The 20,942-nt window shown below is 34.0% G+C and overlaps 1 protein-coding gene across 7 annotated transcripts in view; it reads right to left on the reverse strand.

Annotated features, from left to right (window-relative positions):
* Positions 1–20,942, reverse strand: part of Fak (protein tyrosine kinase 2 Fak) — a 117,919-nt gene that overhangs the window by 17,998 nt on the left and 78,979 nt on the right. For 6 of the 7 annotated variants that reach the window (XM_074179738.1, XM_074179737.1, XM_074179735.1 and 3 more), the window contains 7 exons: positions 14,964–15,119; positions 14,730–14,897; positions 9,877–10,261; positions 3,973–4,227; positions 2,985–3,020; positions 2,776–2,895; positions 2–184 (listed from right to left, as the gene is read on the reverse strand). In XM_074179738.1, coding sequence (XP_074035839.1) covers positions 2–184; positions 2,776–2,895; positions 2,985–3,020; positions 3,973–4,227; positions 9,877–10,261; positions 14,730–14,897; positions 14,964–15,119 — 1,303 coding nt within the window. The remainder of the gene's footprint in view (position 1; positions 185–2,775; positions 2,896–2,984; positions 3,021–3,972; positions 4,228–9,876; positions 10,262–14,729; positions 14,898–14,963; positions 15,120–20,942) is intronic. The other variant, XM_074179736.1, reaches the window with a different exon arrangement.

A 20,942-nucleotide genomic window follows, 5' to 3' on the forward strand; every position in this document is an offset into this window, starting at 1 on the left:
CATGCTTCTTCAAGGAACTTCTCCGTAGTTGCAAGGTCAGCATCGCCCTTGCAAGTTTTCACAGCCACTGGAATGAGTACCCCATCTTTGGTCCTAACCGCACCTCTGTGGACATCACCGAACTGACCTTCTCCCAAAATTTCATGGAGTTCGATTTGATCCCTTACCAATTCATAATTTTTAGCTGAAAAAAATTAAATGATTTATGATACGTGACTTTTTGTTCAATTTAAAAATGTGTGTGTTTCAATTTGTGCAAGACAAAATGTCAAAAAAGTTATCAATGATTTGAGTAGCTTTTAGATATATTTAACACAAAGGTTTGCGAAATTGGACAGTTTGGGTTTTTGAATCCATTGATTTTTTCTCAATTTCTATAATAATATATAGGTTTTTATCATTTGTTTCAAAGGCCTTTGGAAAATCCAAAAACATTACAAAATAGATACATTTTACGTATGTATCTATAAAAAATATTACGTACAATGCTCAATAAGTTATAAGTTGAGAAGGAACCACACTAAAGTTAGGTAGGTACAAACATTTTTGAGATGACAAAAAGATTTTTGATTGTGACAAATATTTTAAATTAGGAAGTAGCCTCTAAGCAATTCTCACCGAAAAGTTATTTTATCCATTGGAAAAGTTTTTAATAAATTGATGGATGTAGCCGTTACTACGTGGTAGAAGATCATAATGAAAAATGAAATGAAAATTTCTATATTTTTTACCACTTTTATTTGTAACTAACGTTACTGCAGTTTCGTCCTATATGGACATTCTCAAACTTATACAATAAACTAACAATGATTCATTACATTCGCCAATATATACCATTCAGGTACTTCATTGAGTACCTGAATTTACAGTTCACAATGCGGATGTACCAATTTGAAAACCGGAGAGTAAATTAAATTGATTTGATCATTCAACAGGTTGCACCCACAATGTTTATGCTTGTGAATTTCCAAGGATTCTATATAATTGAGTTTGCAACCCTTCTTCGCATAGTGCAGAATTTCCGTATCATTTAGATTCGGAAACTTGTGGTTGCATGCCAAGGAATGGTTTGAAAACGTCGAATCATTTTTTCCTAGTCTAAAGGACCTTTCATTTTCAGCATACCGTTTTTGTAAATTTCGGCTGCATTGTCCCACATAAATACTTTTACACTCCGGACACTTAAGCTTATAAACTCCAGATTTTTCCAACTTGTCAACCTCATCTTTGGCATTGAAAAGGAAATGATATAACCTGGCATGTGGTCTGAATGCTACTTCCACATTGTTTTTTCTAAAGAAACCTGCGATTATTTCTGTTCTTTTCCCAAAATATGTTAGCGTTACCCATTTCTTGATTTCTGGTTGTTTGACCTGAGGATATATTAATCTGTAAGTGAATTTCCGGCTTTGTTTCCTGACTAACTTCTGGATAGTATCTGCGTTGAAACCATTATTATGACCTATCTGTGTAATTGTATCAATTTCCCTAGCTAGATTGTCTGCAGACAAAGGCAGTGAGAATGCTCTGTGCAACATTGAATTGTAGGCTGCTAATTTATGACTGTCTGGATGGAAAGAATCGCTTGGGATGGTGATGTCTGTATAGCTAGGTTTTCTGAAAACATTGAACTCGAATTTTTTTCTGATTGTGTGTAATGGCTTAGAAATTTATCTGTTTCTCTATCTCTGTTTCGAGTGTAAACTGAATGTTGCTATTGAGATTGTTCACGAATGTCATAAATTGGTTCAGCTGTCGTGTAGTACCTCTGAAACAGGCAAGAATATCGTCTACATATCTGTACCAAAAATGAATATGTTTTTTACCCAGGTTGGGGTACTATAGTGGTCTCCAAGTTGTTCATAAATATGTCTGCTAAAAGTGGATTAAGGGGTGAGCCCATTGGTAAACCTGAATCCTGTTTACAGAATTTGTTGTTGAACTGTATGTAGCTCTGATTCAGGCACACATCGAAAGCTGTTGAAACTTCAAAGGAAGTGATATGGTCTACTTTGGCTTGCTCTAATATGTCTAAAATGAGGGGCGTACACTCGTTGGAGAACATAGTCTTTACATTGAATTAAACTAAAATTGAATTATGTGGCGTGGTTTGGTTCCTTATGTTTTCTACTAAAGTCAGTGAATTTTTAATGCTGTGAGGTGGGACGAAATTGGTAAAATGTAATAAATCATAATGGAACTCTTCTGAATTTTTTTTGTTTCTGTTGTCTTGTTTGCTGCCTATACAATTAGTTTTATTATATTTGATGTTTTCATTTTTGTTTGCATATTATTGCATATTATAGGTAATGTGTTATATCAAACTTTTACTTATCTATGACAATATGTACATTATGTAACATTATTGGCAAATGAATATTATGATAATTATGATTTTCCAATTCAAAGGTTGTTTCCAAGTCAATAGAAGTTGTAAATTACATAACCTACCATTGGTTTCAAAACTGAAGATATTCCTTAGCCTATCTCATTCTTTATCATAAAAAAATCAAGAATTCTTTCGTCCACATAAATATAAGTCCCTAAGAAGTGATCGAGAGAGGTCTAGTTTATTTTGGTGTTCGAACATTGCATTACACAGTTTAAAGTTTTGTGCTTAGTGAACTAGTGTAATGAATTTGTGTTTTCATTATACTGAGCCTCATTCATCTAAGTTCTCACAGGGAAAACATAAAAATAATGTAGTTTTATGAAAGTTTAGTTTATTCTATTCTTTGTAGCTTTGGAAAGAGAAAAAAGTGTATAACATTTTACCTGCAGGTACAGAATAATCCCCCTCCTCCACAATTTCTGCATAGTCTTCGGATAACATAGTCCCAGTGGGATTTGCGTAACAATCTTTACTGGACCTTGGCTGCTTGGTAGGATTCGAGTCTGAAAGACCAATTTCTATGGTAATACATCCGCATTCGCCCATTTCAAAAACTATTCTAGAGAGAAGTACTATGGAAAACACTACTAACCTTTACATGGGCATGGAAATTGTTTCCATACAGTAGCTTGGAAAGAAAGAAAAGAAGCACATCAAGATTCTATTCTAAAATAAGACTGAAGTGAAACTAACATTCTTCTACCGACATATTTTCTAACAGTTTTACATAATCTTATAAAATTATTTGTTCCTTTGCCTTGCAAATTCTACAACTGAGTGGTTTGGGGATGGGCAGGTAGGGCTAGGCTACGTAATGACATTGAAACAGAACCAGAAAAAGATTATATCACTGTGGTAATTACACGAAATCAAATTGCATGATTCATATATCCTTTTAGCTTTTGAGTAACACAGAATGTTTTATGTGTTCATATCTATGTTTATATTATATAATGAACTGGTGATGTTATATTTGTTATTTCCTCTATTTGAAAAGTCAACTGAGTTCAACGGAACTGTATCTCTGAAAACTGACACAAACTTGGTACAGATAATATTTTTTCAACTGGTGATGGTCAAACAATATTTTACTTGGTCGATTATAAACTTGATGAAGATGACTTTATAGAAAGCAAAGCAGTGAATTGCAATTTGTTAGTGTCCAAAAGAAAAGTTTTCTATATACTCAATTTCAACAAATTTTCTAATAGTGCTCTAGATATATCATTTATTAACAATTTCTAGTTTCTTATTGATCACTCAAAAAAACTGAATTATCAACTGATGTTGTCATTGAAATAGAATTATTTTCAAATTATATTAATCTATTACTAGTAAAAAATTTAAAACATCTGGCCTGACAAACCTATGTGGGAGTGAATTATTCATATACAGGAATCACTTTATTGTTACTAAACAGTTTTACAGCAACGCAACACATGTTTTACTATACAAATGCTTCTTCAGGCGCCAGTTTCTGAGAAATCAGGTTCCAATATTTAAGAAACTATTGAAAACATATTTCCTTCATATTTATAAGATTATGTAAACTTATATGCAAAATGAAAGAGCATATTCACCTTTCTTATTCCAAATAGATGCCTGAGAAGTGGAATGCAACCTGCAATACCCGTCAATCAGATCGGCAAGGCTTTCAGCTACCTCCAGATTGGGACACGTAAAGAAGAGTACCTCCTGAGTACCCGCGACTTTCAACTGTAGCGTAGCCTTCGTATGATCTTCGCAATCGCTAACCAAAGTCTGGATCGCTTGGATCTTGTCGAAATCCGCTATTTTCGTGGTCGTCGAGGTTTGGACGTTCGTGTGCGATATTCCTAAAAAGAAAGATTATATATTTGTCTCTTCAAGCTGTTTTCACAACAAGGATATATTAAAAAGGTGCCGACACATCAACATTATGCAGTTTCATACTGAAAATTCAAAATATAGTATTAGGTAGACATTTAAGACTATATACGCTTTGTCAGCATGAAAATTGGGTGCTTGGGATTCGATGAATTCGACGAAGGCCATTTTTGGCATAGGTTCTATAGTCGAGAAAGTTATCAAAGTGATTGAAAAGATAGTAGTCGTTTGGTCATGGTCTATTTTTGGTGAATTTTGGCCTTTGGAAGTGCTTGGGTGGCTCACGAAATTTCGCGAACCAACGTCGAACAGTGCGTTTTGGGTTAATAAAAAAATATTGTAACTATTTGTTTAAGATAGTTTCGTCTGTCACGAAACTTAATGTGACAAACCAAAAAAATATGCCCACTGCACTAAATAATTGATCGGTTCGAGAGTTGAATTATTTTACCTATAAAGAAATTTCGTAAAACTAAGTAAACCGTCAACGACGTCTGCCCGCGTTCCCGGCGATGGCGCTTCATTGCTTAGACCGCCCTCTCTACTCCGCGCATCGTCCCCCGTCGTCTTACAGTAGACGCGATGCATAATGACGCACTTCGTTGCGTCAAGTTAATCTTATCGTGATAACTTTTAAACGATTTGTCCAAATTAATTAGTGTAAAAGACAAAGTTTATCTATATTATATACTTAAAACGACAATTGTATCAATTTTTATAAGAATTTGACAGATACTCTAGAATGTGCGTTTTAAAAAAAGTATCCCATTCAATTGTATTCATATAATGATGCAAGACTTGTTGAGACCAGTAATATATCCAAAGAAAGCTGGCAAATAATTAATGAAGCAAAAGACAACACAATATCTGTTACACCATTGCAAATAAATATAGAAGATAAACTTGAAAATGATAAATTCAAAATAAGTAATTACTTCAATGAGTTTTTCATGAATGTGGTAAATACAAAACCAGATCTGAACAACCATAAATTCTCCCCCTTTTCTTATAACACAATGTTTCTGTATCCGACAAGTCCACCTGAAATCGAAGACATTATAAAAAAAAACAACTAAGAAACCTTCTGCAGGAACTGATGATATTTCTGGGGTTACTCTTAAATTTGTCAGTGATATAATATGTAATGCACTATCTTTCATAATTAATAAATCCTATGAAAAAAGAAAATATCCAGAAGTTCTCAAAACCTGAAAGTCTGTGCCAATATTTAAGGGTAAGGGATGTAGAAATGACGTCAGAAGTTATAAAAACGTGTGTATACAATCTCAATTCGCGAAAATCCTCGAAAGCAGTTACAATACACGGTTAAGCAATTTTATAGAACAAAATAATCTTATTCTAAATTGTCAGCATGGCTTCAGGCATAAAAAATCTACAGAAACTGCTATAAAAGAATTATGTAACCATATTTATTACTGCTTGAATGAAAAACAAAATCCAATAGCCGTTTATTATGACCTTAGTAGGGCTTTTGATACTATAGATCACAGATTATTAATAGAGAAACTTTATAGGATAGGTATTCGAGGAGTGGCCAACACTTGGATAGAATCATATTTAAAGGATAGGTCACAGATAGTGGTTGTAGACAAAGTGAAATCTAACCGATTAAAAGTAACAACTGGTGTACCTCAAGGCTCTATTTTAGGTCCTTCACTATTTATTGCTTTCATTAATGATATTATATATTCATGTACATCTCATAACAAAATGATTATCTATGCAGATGATACAAACCAGCTGGTGGCTGAAAAATCTCTAGCAGGCACTGTTACAACTAGCAATACATGTGCGCGCGAATTCCAACAATGGTGCGAGAATAATGGATTATCAGTCAACATCAATAAAACATGTTTTATGGTATTTCAACAACAAAATATCAGTCTTGAGCATAGTCCATTAATAAGAATGGATCATAGGTCCATAGAGCAAGTAAAATATTGTAAATTCCTTGGAGTATACATAGATCAGAAGGTCATATGGAATGTTCATACAGATCATATTGTATCCAAACTAAGCAGTGTTTGCTTTGTTATTCGACAACTACAAGGAACGGTATCTCTGGAAACTCTTAAGCTAGCTTATTATGGTCTTGTTCAGTCCACACTGAGTTATGGTCTTATTGTTTGGGGCAATTCTGCTCATATTCAAAAGGTGTTTATAATACAGAAAAGAATTTTAAGATGTATGGTGAGAGCCAACCCTCGAGAGAGCTGTAAAGAAATCTTTGTTCATTTGAGAATTCTAACTCTTTCATGCATATATATATTTAATAACTCTTGAGGTAAAAAAACGGCACTTCAGCCATGAGAGGGGTTTTATGATCCACAATTATAGTACACGCAACGCTAATTGTATACGTTTGCCATTCTCTCGCTTATCACTGGGACAGAATTCATATATGTATCAGGGAATTATTTGCTATAATCACACAGTCACACTAATGGGTGAAATTGAGAGCTTTAAATAATTTAAATCAAAATTGTTTGATCTTTTATGTTCAAATGCCTTTTATTCAATGGACGAGTTCTTAGCATTCTGTTCATAGTATATATAAATTGGTATAGGGTAGCTTATGCTTTTATTTTTATACTAATTGTATTTGTTGTATGTCTGACTAGTCCGATAAGTTTTAGGGAGGCAAGTTTATATGCTGTATCTTGTAAAACTTCAGTGATGAATAAACATATCTATCTATCTATCTATCATGGCTCAGTATTTTGCATATAGGGGCTACCACATAAGAGGTAGATATATGCTATCGCGGACTTTTATTTAGAACCATTTAAGATAAACAATCTTAAGGTACATTACCTGCATGTCACTCCAACGGTATAGGCAGCGCACGCCAAGATACCTCTCAAGGAGCTCCAAGGGATCAAGAATTTTTCTGAATTACTTAATACATATCGTTATATTATGGCCAAAATTACAAAAAACCTTTGTAAATTGTAGCCTATATATTATTCTGATATACAGTGTGTCCGCAAAGTATGGAATAAATTCGATATTTCCAAAACCAAAGGTCATTTTACAAAAACCTGAAACACGTCGATTTTTAATTTTAATACTCTACATTTTACAACAAAATTTCATTATACAGGTGATCCATATTAATGTGATGACGTCATCGGTAATTTTTTAAATGCAACACCCTGTATTTGGTGTCAGATTTAGATAATCCGTAACGAGCTGATTCCAAAAAGGTATAATGAATAATGAATTCATTATTCAACCAGCTCAATGAAAATATTGTTTTATAAAGGTTTAAACCATTTTAATAAGCTGCCAAGAGACATAAAACAAAGCGAAAGTATTTATATATTTAAATCTAAACTAAACAACTATATTAAAACAAACACAATTTTGTAGGAAAAGACTCAATGATGCAGAACATCAGTAGTCTTGAACCTTAACATTTATTATCATTTATCAGTATGTTTTAAATTGTTAGTACAGTCTTATCTAAGTTAGTTGACTTTGAATTTTGTTTCCTTTTCTATTTTATTTCTCAACATTGTTAGGTTACAGTCATATGTATGACTCTAGTTATTAGTTATTATTATTGTTGTTTAAGGACATATTATTATTGTTTACTGATTTATTATTATTATTGTATATTATTATTATTATTGTATGTATATTAGGATTTCCTAAATAAGCGTATTCATTCATTCATTCATAATACTTGGGGTCTAATGGACAGAATTTGAAAGATGTTCGCTTAGAAAATAAATTTTATTGATATCTAATAAAAGTAGAAATTAATTAATTATTTTATATTTTTTCTAATGATTAATTTAACAATGGGAAAGTAATCCAGTAATAAATACATGACTTCATTTCAAATGTTCGAACTGTAGTCCTTGCTGTATTTGATAGGTTACTGTCAACGTTGAATAAATTCTTGTTGAACCATGTTTATGGTTTCTTGAGAAATATTGTTTATTTCTGTTCGAATTCTCTCTTTTAATTCTTGAATATTTGCTGGTTTCGTTTTATAAACACATTCTTCAGATAGCCCCACGAAAAGTAATCCAACGGATTTAAGTCTAGCGACCTTGCTAGCCATTCAATATGTCCACGTCTACCAATTCATCGGTTGGTAAACATTTGGTCGAGATACCTTCGAACATCTGCAGCGTAATGTGGAGGCGCACCATCCTGTTGAAACCATAAACTTTCATCAAAACTTCTAGGATTAATTCTACTGGGGAATAAATTAATTAAAGTAGGTACAAGATATCCCCGTCTAAAGTACCGTCGAAAAAGTAAGGTCCGATGATCCTGTTTCTTACAATGCCAGCCCATACATTTACCTTTTGCATGTATTGTGTATGATGCTCACGCATCCAGTGGGGGTTTTCTTTGGCCCTACAATTCTGACAGTTGACCCCACCATTTAATGTAAAAGTGGCTTCATCAGAAAACATTATATTTTTTACGAGGGGACGGTCTCGGTGACAGTTATCCATTATGGCTTTACAAAATTCTATTCTTCTATCTGGATCATCCTCGTTTAATTCCTGTAGAAGTTCGATTTCAAAGGGATGCCATTTTTCTAATTTTAATACTTTGTGTACAGTTGTTTTACTGATATTGAAATCACGACTAACCTTACGATCAGAAGTGTGCACATCTTCTTCAAGAGCAAGTAGAACATCTAGTTTTGTATGTATCATTCACAGAAGGACGACCTGATTTGTGTGCATTTTCAACTGTACCAGTTTCTCGAAATTTCTTTTCAATCTTACTAACTACTGACTGCGTTATGCGTCTTTCTGGATATTTTTCATTAAATAAGTTAGACACATCCATCTGAGTTCGCGATCTGCCTCCATAGCCAATCGTCATAAGTATTTCAATTCTTTGCTTTACAATGAAATTCATTACTACTTCAAATTAATTCGAAGCAATACTACAGAAAATTCACGAATTAATACAACAACTACTGTCCTACTGAACGTCAATCGAAATAATGACATTTAACAATAACAAAAAAAACTAGCCGCCTACTTTTTTGAAATCAATAAGAAATACTTGTTAGCACGGTTACTGTCAATTTCAGCAAGGACTACAGTTCGAATATTTGAAATAAAGTCATGTATTTATTACTGGATTACTTTCCCATTGTTAAATTGAACATTAGAAAAAAAATTAATTAATTTCTACTTTTATTAGATATCAATAAAATTTATTTTCTAAGCGCACATCTTTCAAATTCTGTCCATTAGACACCAAGTATTATACCTTTTCGGAATCAGCTCGTTACGGATTATCTAAAACTGACACCAAATACAGAGTGTTGCATTAAAAAAAATTACCGATGACGTCATCACATTAATATGGATCACCCTGTATAATGAAATTTTGTTGTAAAATGTAGAATATTAAAATTAAAAATCGACGTGTTTTAGGTTTTTGTAAAACGACCTTTGGTTTTGGAAATATCGAATTCATTCCAAATTTTGCGGACACACTGTATAAGCTGTATTTATGTGAAGTTAATTGAAGGTTATTCATGTTATTTTCTTCAGAGATTTTGTGGTTGAAATTGAAAGCTATTCATATTTTCTGTTATTATTTATATTATTTACCTATATCAGGTCCGATGACTAGTTCGACGGGTATGGTGAAACTGCTACCGAAATCGACGCTGAACCTTTCCTGGTCAAAGCTCGTGTGGTAATTCAGAATTTCCAAGTACTTGAACATGCTTTCGACATCCGAGAAGTGAGCGAATTTTTTGAACTGAGCCAGTATGCTTTTCCTCAAAGACTTCGACTTCGTTTTGTCTATGAAGCTGTTCGGAATGAATTTGTGCATACCTATCTCTCGTTCCAGATATTCGAAATTCGATTTCTTGTCGAGGACGTTTTGGGGCATGTCTTTGAGATACTTCCGTATTTCCAGACAGCAAAGTTGGATGGCTACGTCCTGGTCGATTTTCTTGTATAACTCACTATGGTAATCATTTCTAACCTAAAAAGGAGAACAGTACAGTAAACCAACCCAACTGCTTATTACATTACAACTATTGGTGAAGAATATCAACCGAATATTTTCACATCTACATATTATTAAAAAAGAAACAAAATAAAATACCCCACTTTTAATCATAAAATGGATATTAGAGTTCTCAGAGGTTTCGAAGTTGGTCAGTGTTGATCATACTCATTTAATGAACTGCTGCTCTGAATACGGTGAATGCTTGCCAGAAAACAACTACTTCCCGGCTAATACCAAGCATTATACCCGACATACATTTATGCAAGATCTGGGAGTCTGGGCTATGACATAAATGACTGTCTTAGTGGCTATTAACATAGTATTTGACAATACATGACTGAATTAATTGTTCTAATATCACCTACTGTTAAATTATGATATTTTCACATATAGTGTTTTAGATATATTCATCTCATCTGAGGTATTCGCTAATTGTTACACCTAAATATCTCATTCATTTGAATTTTCATAAAATCATTTTTGTATTCAATGAACAATGTGTCAAGATATGGAAGCGTGTATGCATGTATCTAGGTCTCGTATTCATCAGAGAAATTAATTTCAAATCATGATACAATCTATATTTACTTAAAATGAACAAGAAAAAACATTGATGATTTGAAAAAGAAGTTATCATTGAATGGTTAGGTCAGAAATAAGAAACGTTGGGTAAAAACCTTGTTTTTATATTGAAGAAAAGAGAATTGAAACTTTCTATGTTTTTGACCCCTTTCATTTGTAACTAATGTTACTGCAGTTTCGTCTCTTAAGATCTGAAATAAGAAACGTTAGGTAAAAACCTTGTTTTTATATTGAAGAAAAGAGAATTGAAACTTTCTATGTTTTTGACCACTTTCATTTGTAACTAATGTTACTGCAGTTTCGTCTTTTAAGATCTGAAATAAGAAACGTTGGGTAAAAACCTTGTTTTTATATTGAAGAAAATAGAATTGAAACTTTCTATGTTTTTGACCACTTTCATTTGTAACTAATGTTACTGCAGTTTCGTCTTTTAAGATCTGAAATAAGAAACGTTGGGTAAAAACCTTGTTTTTATATTGAAGAAAAGAAAATTGAAACTTTCTATGTTTTTGACCACTTTCATTTGTAACTAATGTTACTGCAGTTTCGTCTTTTAAGATCTGAAATAAGAAACGTTGGGTAAAAACCTTGTTTTTATATTGAAGAAAAGAGAATTGAAACTTTCTATGTTTTTGACCACTTTCATTTGTAACTAATGTTACTGCAGTTTCGTCTTTTAAGATCTGAAATAAAAAACGTTGGGTAAAAACCTTGTTTTTATATTGAAGAAAAGAGAATTGAAACTTTCTATGTTTTTGACCACTTTCATTTGTAATTAATGTTACTGCAGTTTCGTCTTTTAAGATCTGAAATAAGAAACGTTGGGTAAAAACCTTGTTTTATTTTGAAGAAAAGAGAATTGAAACTTTCTATGTTTTTGACCACTTTCATTTGTAACTAATGTTACTGCAGTTTCGTCTTTTGAGATCTGAAATAAGAAACGTTGGGTAAAAACCTTGTTTTTATATTGAAGAAAAGAGAATTGAAACTTTCTATGTTTTTGACCACTTTCATTTGTAATTAATGTTACTGCAGTTTCGTCTTTTAAGATCTGAAATAAGAAACGTTGGGTAAAAACCTTGTTTTATTTTGAAGAAAAGAGAATTGAAACTTTCTATGTTTTTGACCACTTTCATTTGTAACTAATATTACTGCAGTTTCGTCTTTTGAGATCTGAAATAAGAAACGTTGGGTAAAAACCTTGTTCTTATATTGAAGAAAAGAGAATTGAAACTTTCTATGTTTTTGACCACTTTCATTTGTAACTAATGTTACTGCAGTTTCGTCTTTTAAGATCTGAAATAAGAAACGTTGGGTAAAAACCTTGTTTTTATATTGAAGAAAAGAGAATTGAAACTTTCTATGTTTTTGACCACTTTCATTTGTAACTAATGTTACTGCAGTTTCGTCTTTTAAGATCTGAAATAAGAAACGTTGGGTAAAAACCTTGTTTTTATATTGAAGAAAAGAGAATTGAAACTTTCTATGTTTTTGACCACTTTCATTTGTAACTAATGTTACTGCAGTTTCGTCTTTTAAGATCTGAAATAAGAAACGTTGGGTAAAAACCTTGTTTTTATATTGAAGAAAAGAAAATTGAAACTTTCTATGTTTTTGACCACTTTCATTTGTAACTAATGTTACTGCAGTTTCGTCTTTTAAGATCTGAAATAAGAAACGTTGGGTAAAAACCTTGTTTTTATATTGAAGAAAAGAAAATTGAAACTTTCTATGTTTTTGACCACTTTCATTTGTAACTAATGTTACTGCAGTTTCGTCTTTTAAGATCTGAAATAAGAAACGTTGGGTAAAAACCTTGTTTTTATATTGAAGAAAAGAGAATTGAAACTTTCTATGTTTTTGACCACTTTCATTTGTAACTAATGTTACTGCAGTTTCGTCTTTTAAGATCTGAAATAAAAAACGTTGGGTAAAAACCTTGTTTTTATATTGAAGAAAAGAGAATTGAAACTTTCTATGTTTTTGACCACTTTCATTTGTAATTAATGTTACTGCAGTTTCGTCTTTTAAGATCTGAAATAAGAAACGTTGGGTAAAAACCTTGTTTTATTTTGAAGAAAAGAGAATTGAAACTTTCTATGTTTTTGACCACTTTCATTTGTAATTAATGTTACTGCAGTTTCGTCTTTTAAGATCTGAAATAAGAAACGTTGGGTAAAAACCTTGTTTTTATATTGAAGAAAAGAGAATTGAAACTTTCTATGTTTTTGACCACTTTCATTTGTAATTAATGTTACTGCAGTTTCGTCTTTTAAGATCTGAAATAAGAAACGTTGGGTAAAAACCTTGTTTTATTTTGAAGAAAAGAGAATTGAAACTTTCTATGTTTTTGACCACTTTCATTTGTAACTAATATTACTGCAGTTTCGTCTTTTGAGATCTGAAATAAGAAACGTTGGGTAAAAACCTTGTTCTTATATTGAAGAAAAGAGAATTGAAACTTTCTATGTTTTTGACCACTTTCATTTGTAACTAATGTTACTGCAGTTTCGTCTTTTAAGATCTGAAATAAGAAACGTTGGGTAAAAACCTTGTTTTTATATTGAAGAAAAGAGAATTGAAACTTTCTATGTTTTTGACCACTTTCATTTGTAACTAATGTTACTGCAGTTTCGTCTTTTAAGATCTGAAATAAGAAACGTTGGGTAAAAACCTTGTTTTTATATTGAAGAAAAGAGAATTGAAACTTTCTATGTTTTTGACCACTTTCATTTGTAACTAACGTTACTGCATTCGTCCTTATAGGAAGAAACTGCAGTCGTCCAGTCGTCCTTATAGAACGAAACTGCAGTCGTTCTTACAGGACGAAACTGCAGTCGTCCTTAAAGGACGAAACTGCAGTCGTCCTTAAAGGACGAAACTGCAGTAACATTAGTTACAAATAAAAGTGGGGGTAAAACAGAGAAGTTTCAATTCTCTTTCCTTCAATATAAAAACAAGGTTTTTACCCAACTTTTCTTATTTCTGACCTAACCATTCAATGATTTTTTTTACAAATTATCTGTTTTTTACCACTTTTATTTGTAACTAACGTTACTGCAGTCGTCCTTATAGGACGAAACTGCAATTTATTGTTTTTATATAAATTAATATTCTCATTCATCAATTCCAACTTATAGTCTTTAAAAATTTTGTTCAACATGTATGTGGGTAAATTTCTCAAATATCTGCACATCTCATTCTGCTGGAGATTATATTTTATAAGCGTGAGAACTTGATATTCCCTCTACACCCATAACTTCTCATGAAAAGAAAATTTTAGATCTAGTAATCTAGTAATAGTGACAATGAATTCTTACCTCTCAAAGATATGAACTCATTTGCCAAAGAATAATTTTAATGGTTAGGTTATGTTAGGTCCAAAGTGAGTGGGTTTATTCGTCCCTCCACCGCAACTCGCAAGGGTTTATTGTGGCTCACACATATTCACACTTGACCAAGTAAACCCAGCTTCTTAACGAAGCCGATAAGTTTGTACGGTGAGTGGTCTTTCAGGTCAGATGGTCAGAGTACGGTTCTGTCGAACTCTAAAAACCTGATTCGGTCCCCAGCGGGGCAGGCACAAAGTATGTGCTCTGCTGTTTTCAGTTCTGACAGGTTCTGGTCCGATGAAACTGCTTGCAGCACCCTCCTTTGCAAGGGAATGTGGCTATGTATGGTTTATCAAAAATTAAATAATCAAGCTTTAGGTACCATTAGTAAATCCATGGACCCAATATGGAGCTTAGGAGGACTCCATGATATTCACAAGATATTTTTCTAATCTCAAGGCATGACCGAACCTTCACTTGCTATTTGAAAAAAATTCCATAAAAAACTAAAAGTGCAAATTTCTCACCTGATCATAATAATAGTGGAAAGTGACCCTATCCTTATCGTAAAGCTCTTTCAGACTAGTAGGTAAATATCTTATCCTAAGATCGTATCGCCATTCAGAGTTCGGATGTTTCTTTAGATACTTTTCGTTCACTTGTTTCATCGTGGTGTCTTGATGAAGCCAATGCATCTGCAAAATAGAAAGAAGAGATTTGAAGACGTGGTGGGTGGGGGGAGGATTTCTTGCAATGGTTACCTCAGTCGAGGGCGGCCTTGACAATCTCATAGCATAAAGTATATTGTAGTATCTCTCTCCTGTAGATAATCGTTCCGTTACAGTCTGAATGATGGCCTTTATTTCTACGGTGTCCCCGAATCTGACAACGTTGAAACCGCCATTTGGCAAGTGCACCTGAAAAGTAATTTATTAGAATCTTTGAAAATTACAATTTTTGTTCTAGAAGTGAGCTTTTGTTTATGAAGATCATATATTTTTAGTTAATTTTTTTCAATTGATAAAAGATATTGGCAAGGTCGTTGCGTACGCCACTGGAAGTATACATTTTACTACACCAGAACAAAAACACTCTTTCGACGTGCGTTTCCTCAACCAAGTCAGTACCATAAAGAGATGATCATTTTGTTCTATACTGCTACAATTATTTATTTACTTAGAAGCCAATCATAAACGTAACAATATTTTCAAACATAGACACGTATAGACACGCCTGAAGAAGCTATTGTAGAGCGAAACACGTGTTGCGTTTTAGCAAAACTGTTTGATGAAAATCTCGCAAAAAGAGTGTTTCTTGAATACAAAAATATATAATGGGTGTTTTTTATAGAGGTATAGAACTTTAAGTTGGCATTACTTTTCAAGATGGCAACCGATTTAACAGCTGTCAAGTGATTTATTCTTAGTTTGGTTTGGCAATTCATCATGAATAGACTCACGCCTGAACAACGCTTGCAAATAGTTCAATTTTATTTCGAAAATAATGGTTCTGTGCGGAAAACGTATCGCGCACTACGTCCATTTTATCGTCGACAAAATCGTCCATCAGAGCAGTTAATTCGATTAACCATGGAACGTTTTCGCACCACGTTTACTCTTATTGATAACTCGCATCCCCAGAGACGCCGTACGGTGCGTACAGAAGAAGCTCTTGCTGCTGTACAGCGTAGCATTGAGGAAGACCCGGAGGAGTCCATCCGCCATCGAGCACAGGAATTGGATCTGTGTCCATCCACTTTATGGAAGATTTTGCGGAAGGATCTTGGTTTGCGTGCTTACAAAATCCAACTCGTGCAAGAATTGAAGCCAAACGATCATCAAATAAGGCGTAGATTCGTCGAATGGGCCCAAAACGAGATTACCGTTGTTCCCAATTTCCATAAGCAAATTTTGTTTAGCGATGAAGCGCACTTCTGGTTAAATGGCCACGTCAACAAACAAAACTGTCGCATTTGGAGTAAAGGTAATCCTCAAGTGTATGTCAAAACACCGTTACATCCACAAAAACTGACTGTTTGGTGCGCTTCATGGGCTGGTGGAATCATTGGTCCGTACTTTTTCAAAAACGATGGTGGCCAGAACGTTACAGTCAATGGTGATTGGTATAGAGCCATGATTACTAACTTTTTCATTCCTGAATTGAATAACCATGATGTCCAGGAGATGTGGTTTCAACAAGACGGTGCAACATGCCACACAGCTCTTGCCACATTAGATTTATTGAAAGACATGTTTGGTGACCGCCTAATTTCACGTTTTGGACCTGTGAATTGGCCTCCAAGATCTTGTGATTTAACACCGCTATACTACTTTCTGTGGGGCTATGTAAAGTCATTGGTCTATGCGGATAAGCCACAAACCCTTGACCATTTGGAAGACAACATTCGCCGTGTTATTGCCAATATACGGCCACAAATGTTGGAAAAAGTCATCGAAAATTGGACGTCCAGATTGGACTACATCCGCGCCAGCCGTGGCGGTCATATGCCAGAAATCATATTTAAAATGTAATGCCACAAGATTATCTTTCGGATAAATAAAATTCATGTCAATCGAATAATCCATCGTTGTTTTATTGCAACTTAAAGTTCTATACTTCTATAAAAACACGCTTTATGTAAAATGACTGGATATTGTTGTAGATCATGCCCGGAAGAAAGTCGCCGACCGCCACTGGTAACCATAAACCAAACAAGACGTAGCTAAGAGCGCGGGAATGCCCATTATTCCCTGCCGCTCGAGAAGCAACGAGAGTCGTGCTACCGATGTCGATGAAACTTCGGCGTAATTCTACGATGTTCGATTGCGATATTTAAACGCTGGCTGCGAGCGTATCGAGACAGACAATTACACATCCAAGTGGACGTTACAGTGCGGTACGCGAAGTGATCTAATATGGCGATAGACATTCAAATAATAGTTGAAGTTTTAGTTGAAGGGTTTGTTGTTTTTAAAGTGAAATAAAGTTGAGTTTGATTATTAAGTGTAATCAATTATTGGTCAATCCACGGAGAAAAACGTAACAATATACTTTGCATTAAAAAACAGGTTGCCTAAAACTAGAGAAAATTTTTTTAGTCGCCTTTGTAATACCCACAAAATAGTACTGCAAAAAGATTTCAATGACACCTAGTCTCCAGGAACATAATCTATCCTCCAGTGAACACCGATCATAAACAATTAATAATTCTGCAAGGAAGCTGAGGTTTACATATTCTTATATCCACTTCTTCATAGCACTGGAATCCAGGGTGTAGTATTATCACGATGAATAATTGAGAGGAAATTATTCACAGTACATTAGCTTTTTATCTTAGTTTGGATGTAACTTAAAATAAGTTGCTTGTTGCGACCTCTTCAACAAAAGATGGATGCAAAAAGAGAGGAGCTTTCGCAATAAAAGTAATTTGAAAGACAAAAGAATCATTTTTCTTTAAAAAAAAAAGAAATAAGATTCTTCTTTAGAAGGGGAACACATAATAATGTCAATAAAACGGAACCAAAGATGATAGCACACCTAGTTTAGTGACATCTGTTGCCTAACAGTAAGGTAGTTTCAAAATAATTTCATTTCGAAAAAAAGTCACAGTCAAAGTTACCAGGAAAAAGTAGTTTCAATAAAATTTTCAACAATTGAGATAATTATGACCTGTGTGTTGTTAAGTTGAAGTAACTAAACATTATTGCGGTTAATAACCTCTTTCTTTCTTCAAAATCATATAAGTGTATATATTATTACAGTCTTAGATAAAAACTTTGGATTTCATCAATAAGCAGAATCCAGAAATTGCTTGACATAGGCAAAATATTCAACCTTAAATGAGAAAGCAACAGAAATTAAAAACATAACGATACTTTTAATTGAAATGAAGAAAGAATTCAGTTTGAAAAATGGTTTTTAGCAATACAAATGTAGCTACGTTCACCACCGATGAGGTAGAACCAGAGATCCAACACCTACCGGTGTCGTCTATTTCAATTCGCTGAAAAAGATTTTGGGTTGAAAATAGCCATACCACACGAGAATATTTCCAACTACTAACAACTTACAACAATTGAAACAGGGCGCGTTTAACGTGAAGCTCAACAGGCTCGCCAACACCTAGACCAAGCACTGTCGAGCGATGTCACTCCTTCGCCCATGTATTAGCTTCCCACAGTAGCGGGTAACCAGCCGCCATAAAGAGCCCCGAAGTGGTCGACCTCAAGTGGTCCTCAAATCCAAGACAAGGATTTGAGGACCCTAGTTGCGAATTAGTTGTCAGTATTTTAATTTAAGTTTAAAGTTCGTTAACTTCAAGTCTGACAAATGGTTAGATTAAAGGAAATGCATAAAATAACAGTTTTACAAATGATTGGTTATGGAGATAAAACCCGAACACAACAGGAAGTAGCTCGCCTATTTCATGAGAAATTTACTAATTTACCGCCCATATCTCAAGGAACAGTAGGCAAAATAGAGAAGCAGTTTCGCGAGATTGGCCATGTGGGGCAAATAACAAAGCAGCTGCCAATACAATGAGTGATAAACTCAAATTAGATGTCATGCTTGAGTTTGAGGAAAACCCACATACATTGAGTAGACAGGCATCTACTACATTCAATCTTACCCGTACATAGATAGTAAACATATTAAAAGAAAATAAAATGCATCCCTATAAAATGATACCTACTCCGGAGCTCATGGAAGACGATTTTGATAGAAGAACTTATTTTTGTTAGCAAATGATGGACATTTTGGATAACAATAACATCCAATTAGAAGACGTTATGTTTTGTGATGAGTGCACTTTGGTCAACGGAAAACCCTCACTGGATGAGAAAGAACACATGCAGTACCCTCCAAAGGTTAATGTTTGGGCAGGGATTGTAGGAAACCATTTGACGTGTTTCGGTTTTTTTTTTAAATATGTACAGTAATGAATTTATTCCATCTGGCTTTTACACACTGTATAACCAAAAAAAGTAAGTATATTTTCAAACGATCCTCGTACATAACGAACTGCATTCCTCAATCAAATCAAATTACTTTATGCAGGTTGCGTAATGACGTCACTACGAAAATAATGACTACTATATCCTAATAAAAAACAATTAACAATGGGTAACTTGAAGCCTGTTAGATAAGAATTGTTCCACTGTAGGAACAAAGATAACGCAGCGTGTTATAATAATAAACAATAGAGTTGCATATCTTATTTTTATGCCTTCATCATGAGCGGATATTATTTTTACGAGCGTTTAATGAACTTTGAATTTATGGTGTTAGAACAATTGACGAACGATTTACAATGCTGTCTTTATTCGAACAAATTGGTTGTTGAAAAATTGACAAAATGTACGTTAATTTTGGTGCCTAGATTTCACATACTATTTATAAATACAAAATATTTTTATGTTATTATAGTTCTTTTTTTTAAACGTATTATTAACTGATTTTATGAGAACATCACGCTATTGTACCTATACACAATTTTTACTTTTTGAAAAATTGCACTCAGAGAATACCTTTCATCTTTCTAGGTTGGGAGCTCCTAAAAAAACTACCTGCTTAGATAAGTATAGATATGCACTGCCCTTAACTATATTTCTAGACTAGGATAGTCGCAAAGTACCGTGACCTAAGCAAACTTACGCTTTTTTTGCATTTCAATTATTATTGTGTATTGTGACACTTAACGACATCTACTGGCGAGTAGTGGTATTATGTACTATTTTTTTCAGCTACCCGCCAGGTGGCATTAGGCGTAATTAAATATTTGGAATTACCGCGTCGGTTCGAGAAAGTTCTGGTTCTAGCTAGTGTATTCCGATCACCTCGAGATGGCAGTAATAATTGCATATAAAAAGGCTAGCGGCGCAACTGCGAGTTAGTCTGCGTAGGAAAGGCGAAGGAAGCGAAACTGTCTATTGTGAAATAAAGTAACACCCGTCAATAAAAGTATTTTGATTTGACTTATTGTTTTTATGTGTGATTTGTTAGTATGAAAAAGAAGCGAAAAATCGACAGTGAATGCAGAACGTTCCAAGAAAAATGGAACTTTCAGTATTTTGTGATTGAGTCCAGTAATAAGGCGCTATGTTTAATTTGTAATGAAACCATAGCTGTTCTCAAATACTATTAACATTAAACGACACTATGAATCGAAACATCTTCAAAGTTACTCTAAGTATACAGGAAGTTTGCTGAAGGAAAAATTTGAAGCTTTGAAACGCGGACTCATTCTGTGTTTTCTTCTTCAACTTATCACAGCAATAGTAACAACAATTAGGTAATCATTGGCTGTCGCGGGCCAGATTGATGACAGTAAATCATTGGCTGTCGCGGGCCAGATTGATGACAGTAAATCATTGGCTGTCGCGGGCCGGATTGATGACACTGGCGGGCCAGATTTGGCCCGCGGGCCGTAGTTTGGAGACCCCTGATCTAGACCCTACAGACTGGGGTTGGAAGTTGGTCAACAATTCATTAGAACCAAGTCCAAACTTTACTTCCACCTGTGTCGGAAAAACTGCTGAACACAATTTTTTGCAACTGCAAAAAGGGGTGCAGTGCTAAATGTGGTTGCAAAAAAGCCGGACTGTTTTGTTCTCTGACATATACACATTGTCAAGGCCGGTCGTGCTCTAATATTGAATCACCAACAGCGGAGGATCTGTATGATTCCAACAAGGCGACATGCGATACATCGTAGTTTACATGTACTCAGGATGAAAATG

This window comes from Leptinotarsa decemlineata, unplaced genomic scaffold, assembly GCF_025532065.1.
Source record: "Leptinotarsa decemlineata unplaced genomic scaffold, Ldec_3_MD MMD2_tig00026282_RagTag_RagTag, whole genome shotgun sequence".
In the NCBI taxonomy this organism is placed as follows: Eukaryota; Metazoa; Arthropoda; class Insecta; order Coleoptera; family Chrysomelidae; genus Leptinotarsa; species Leptinotarsa decemlineata.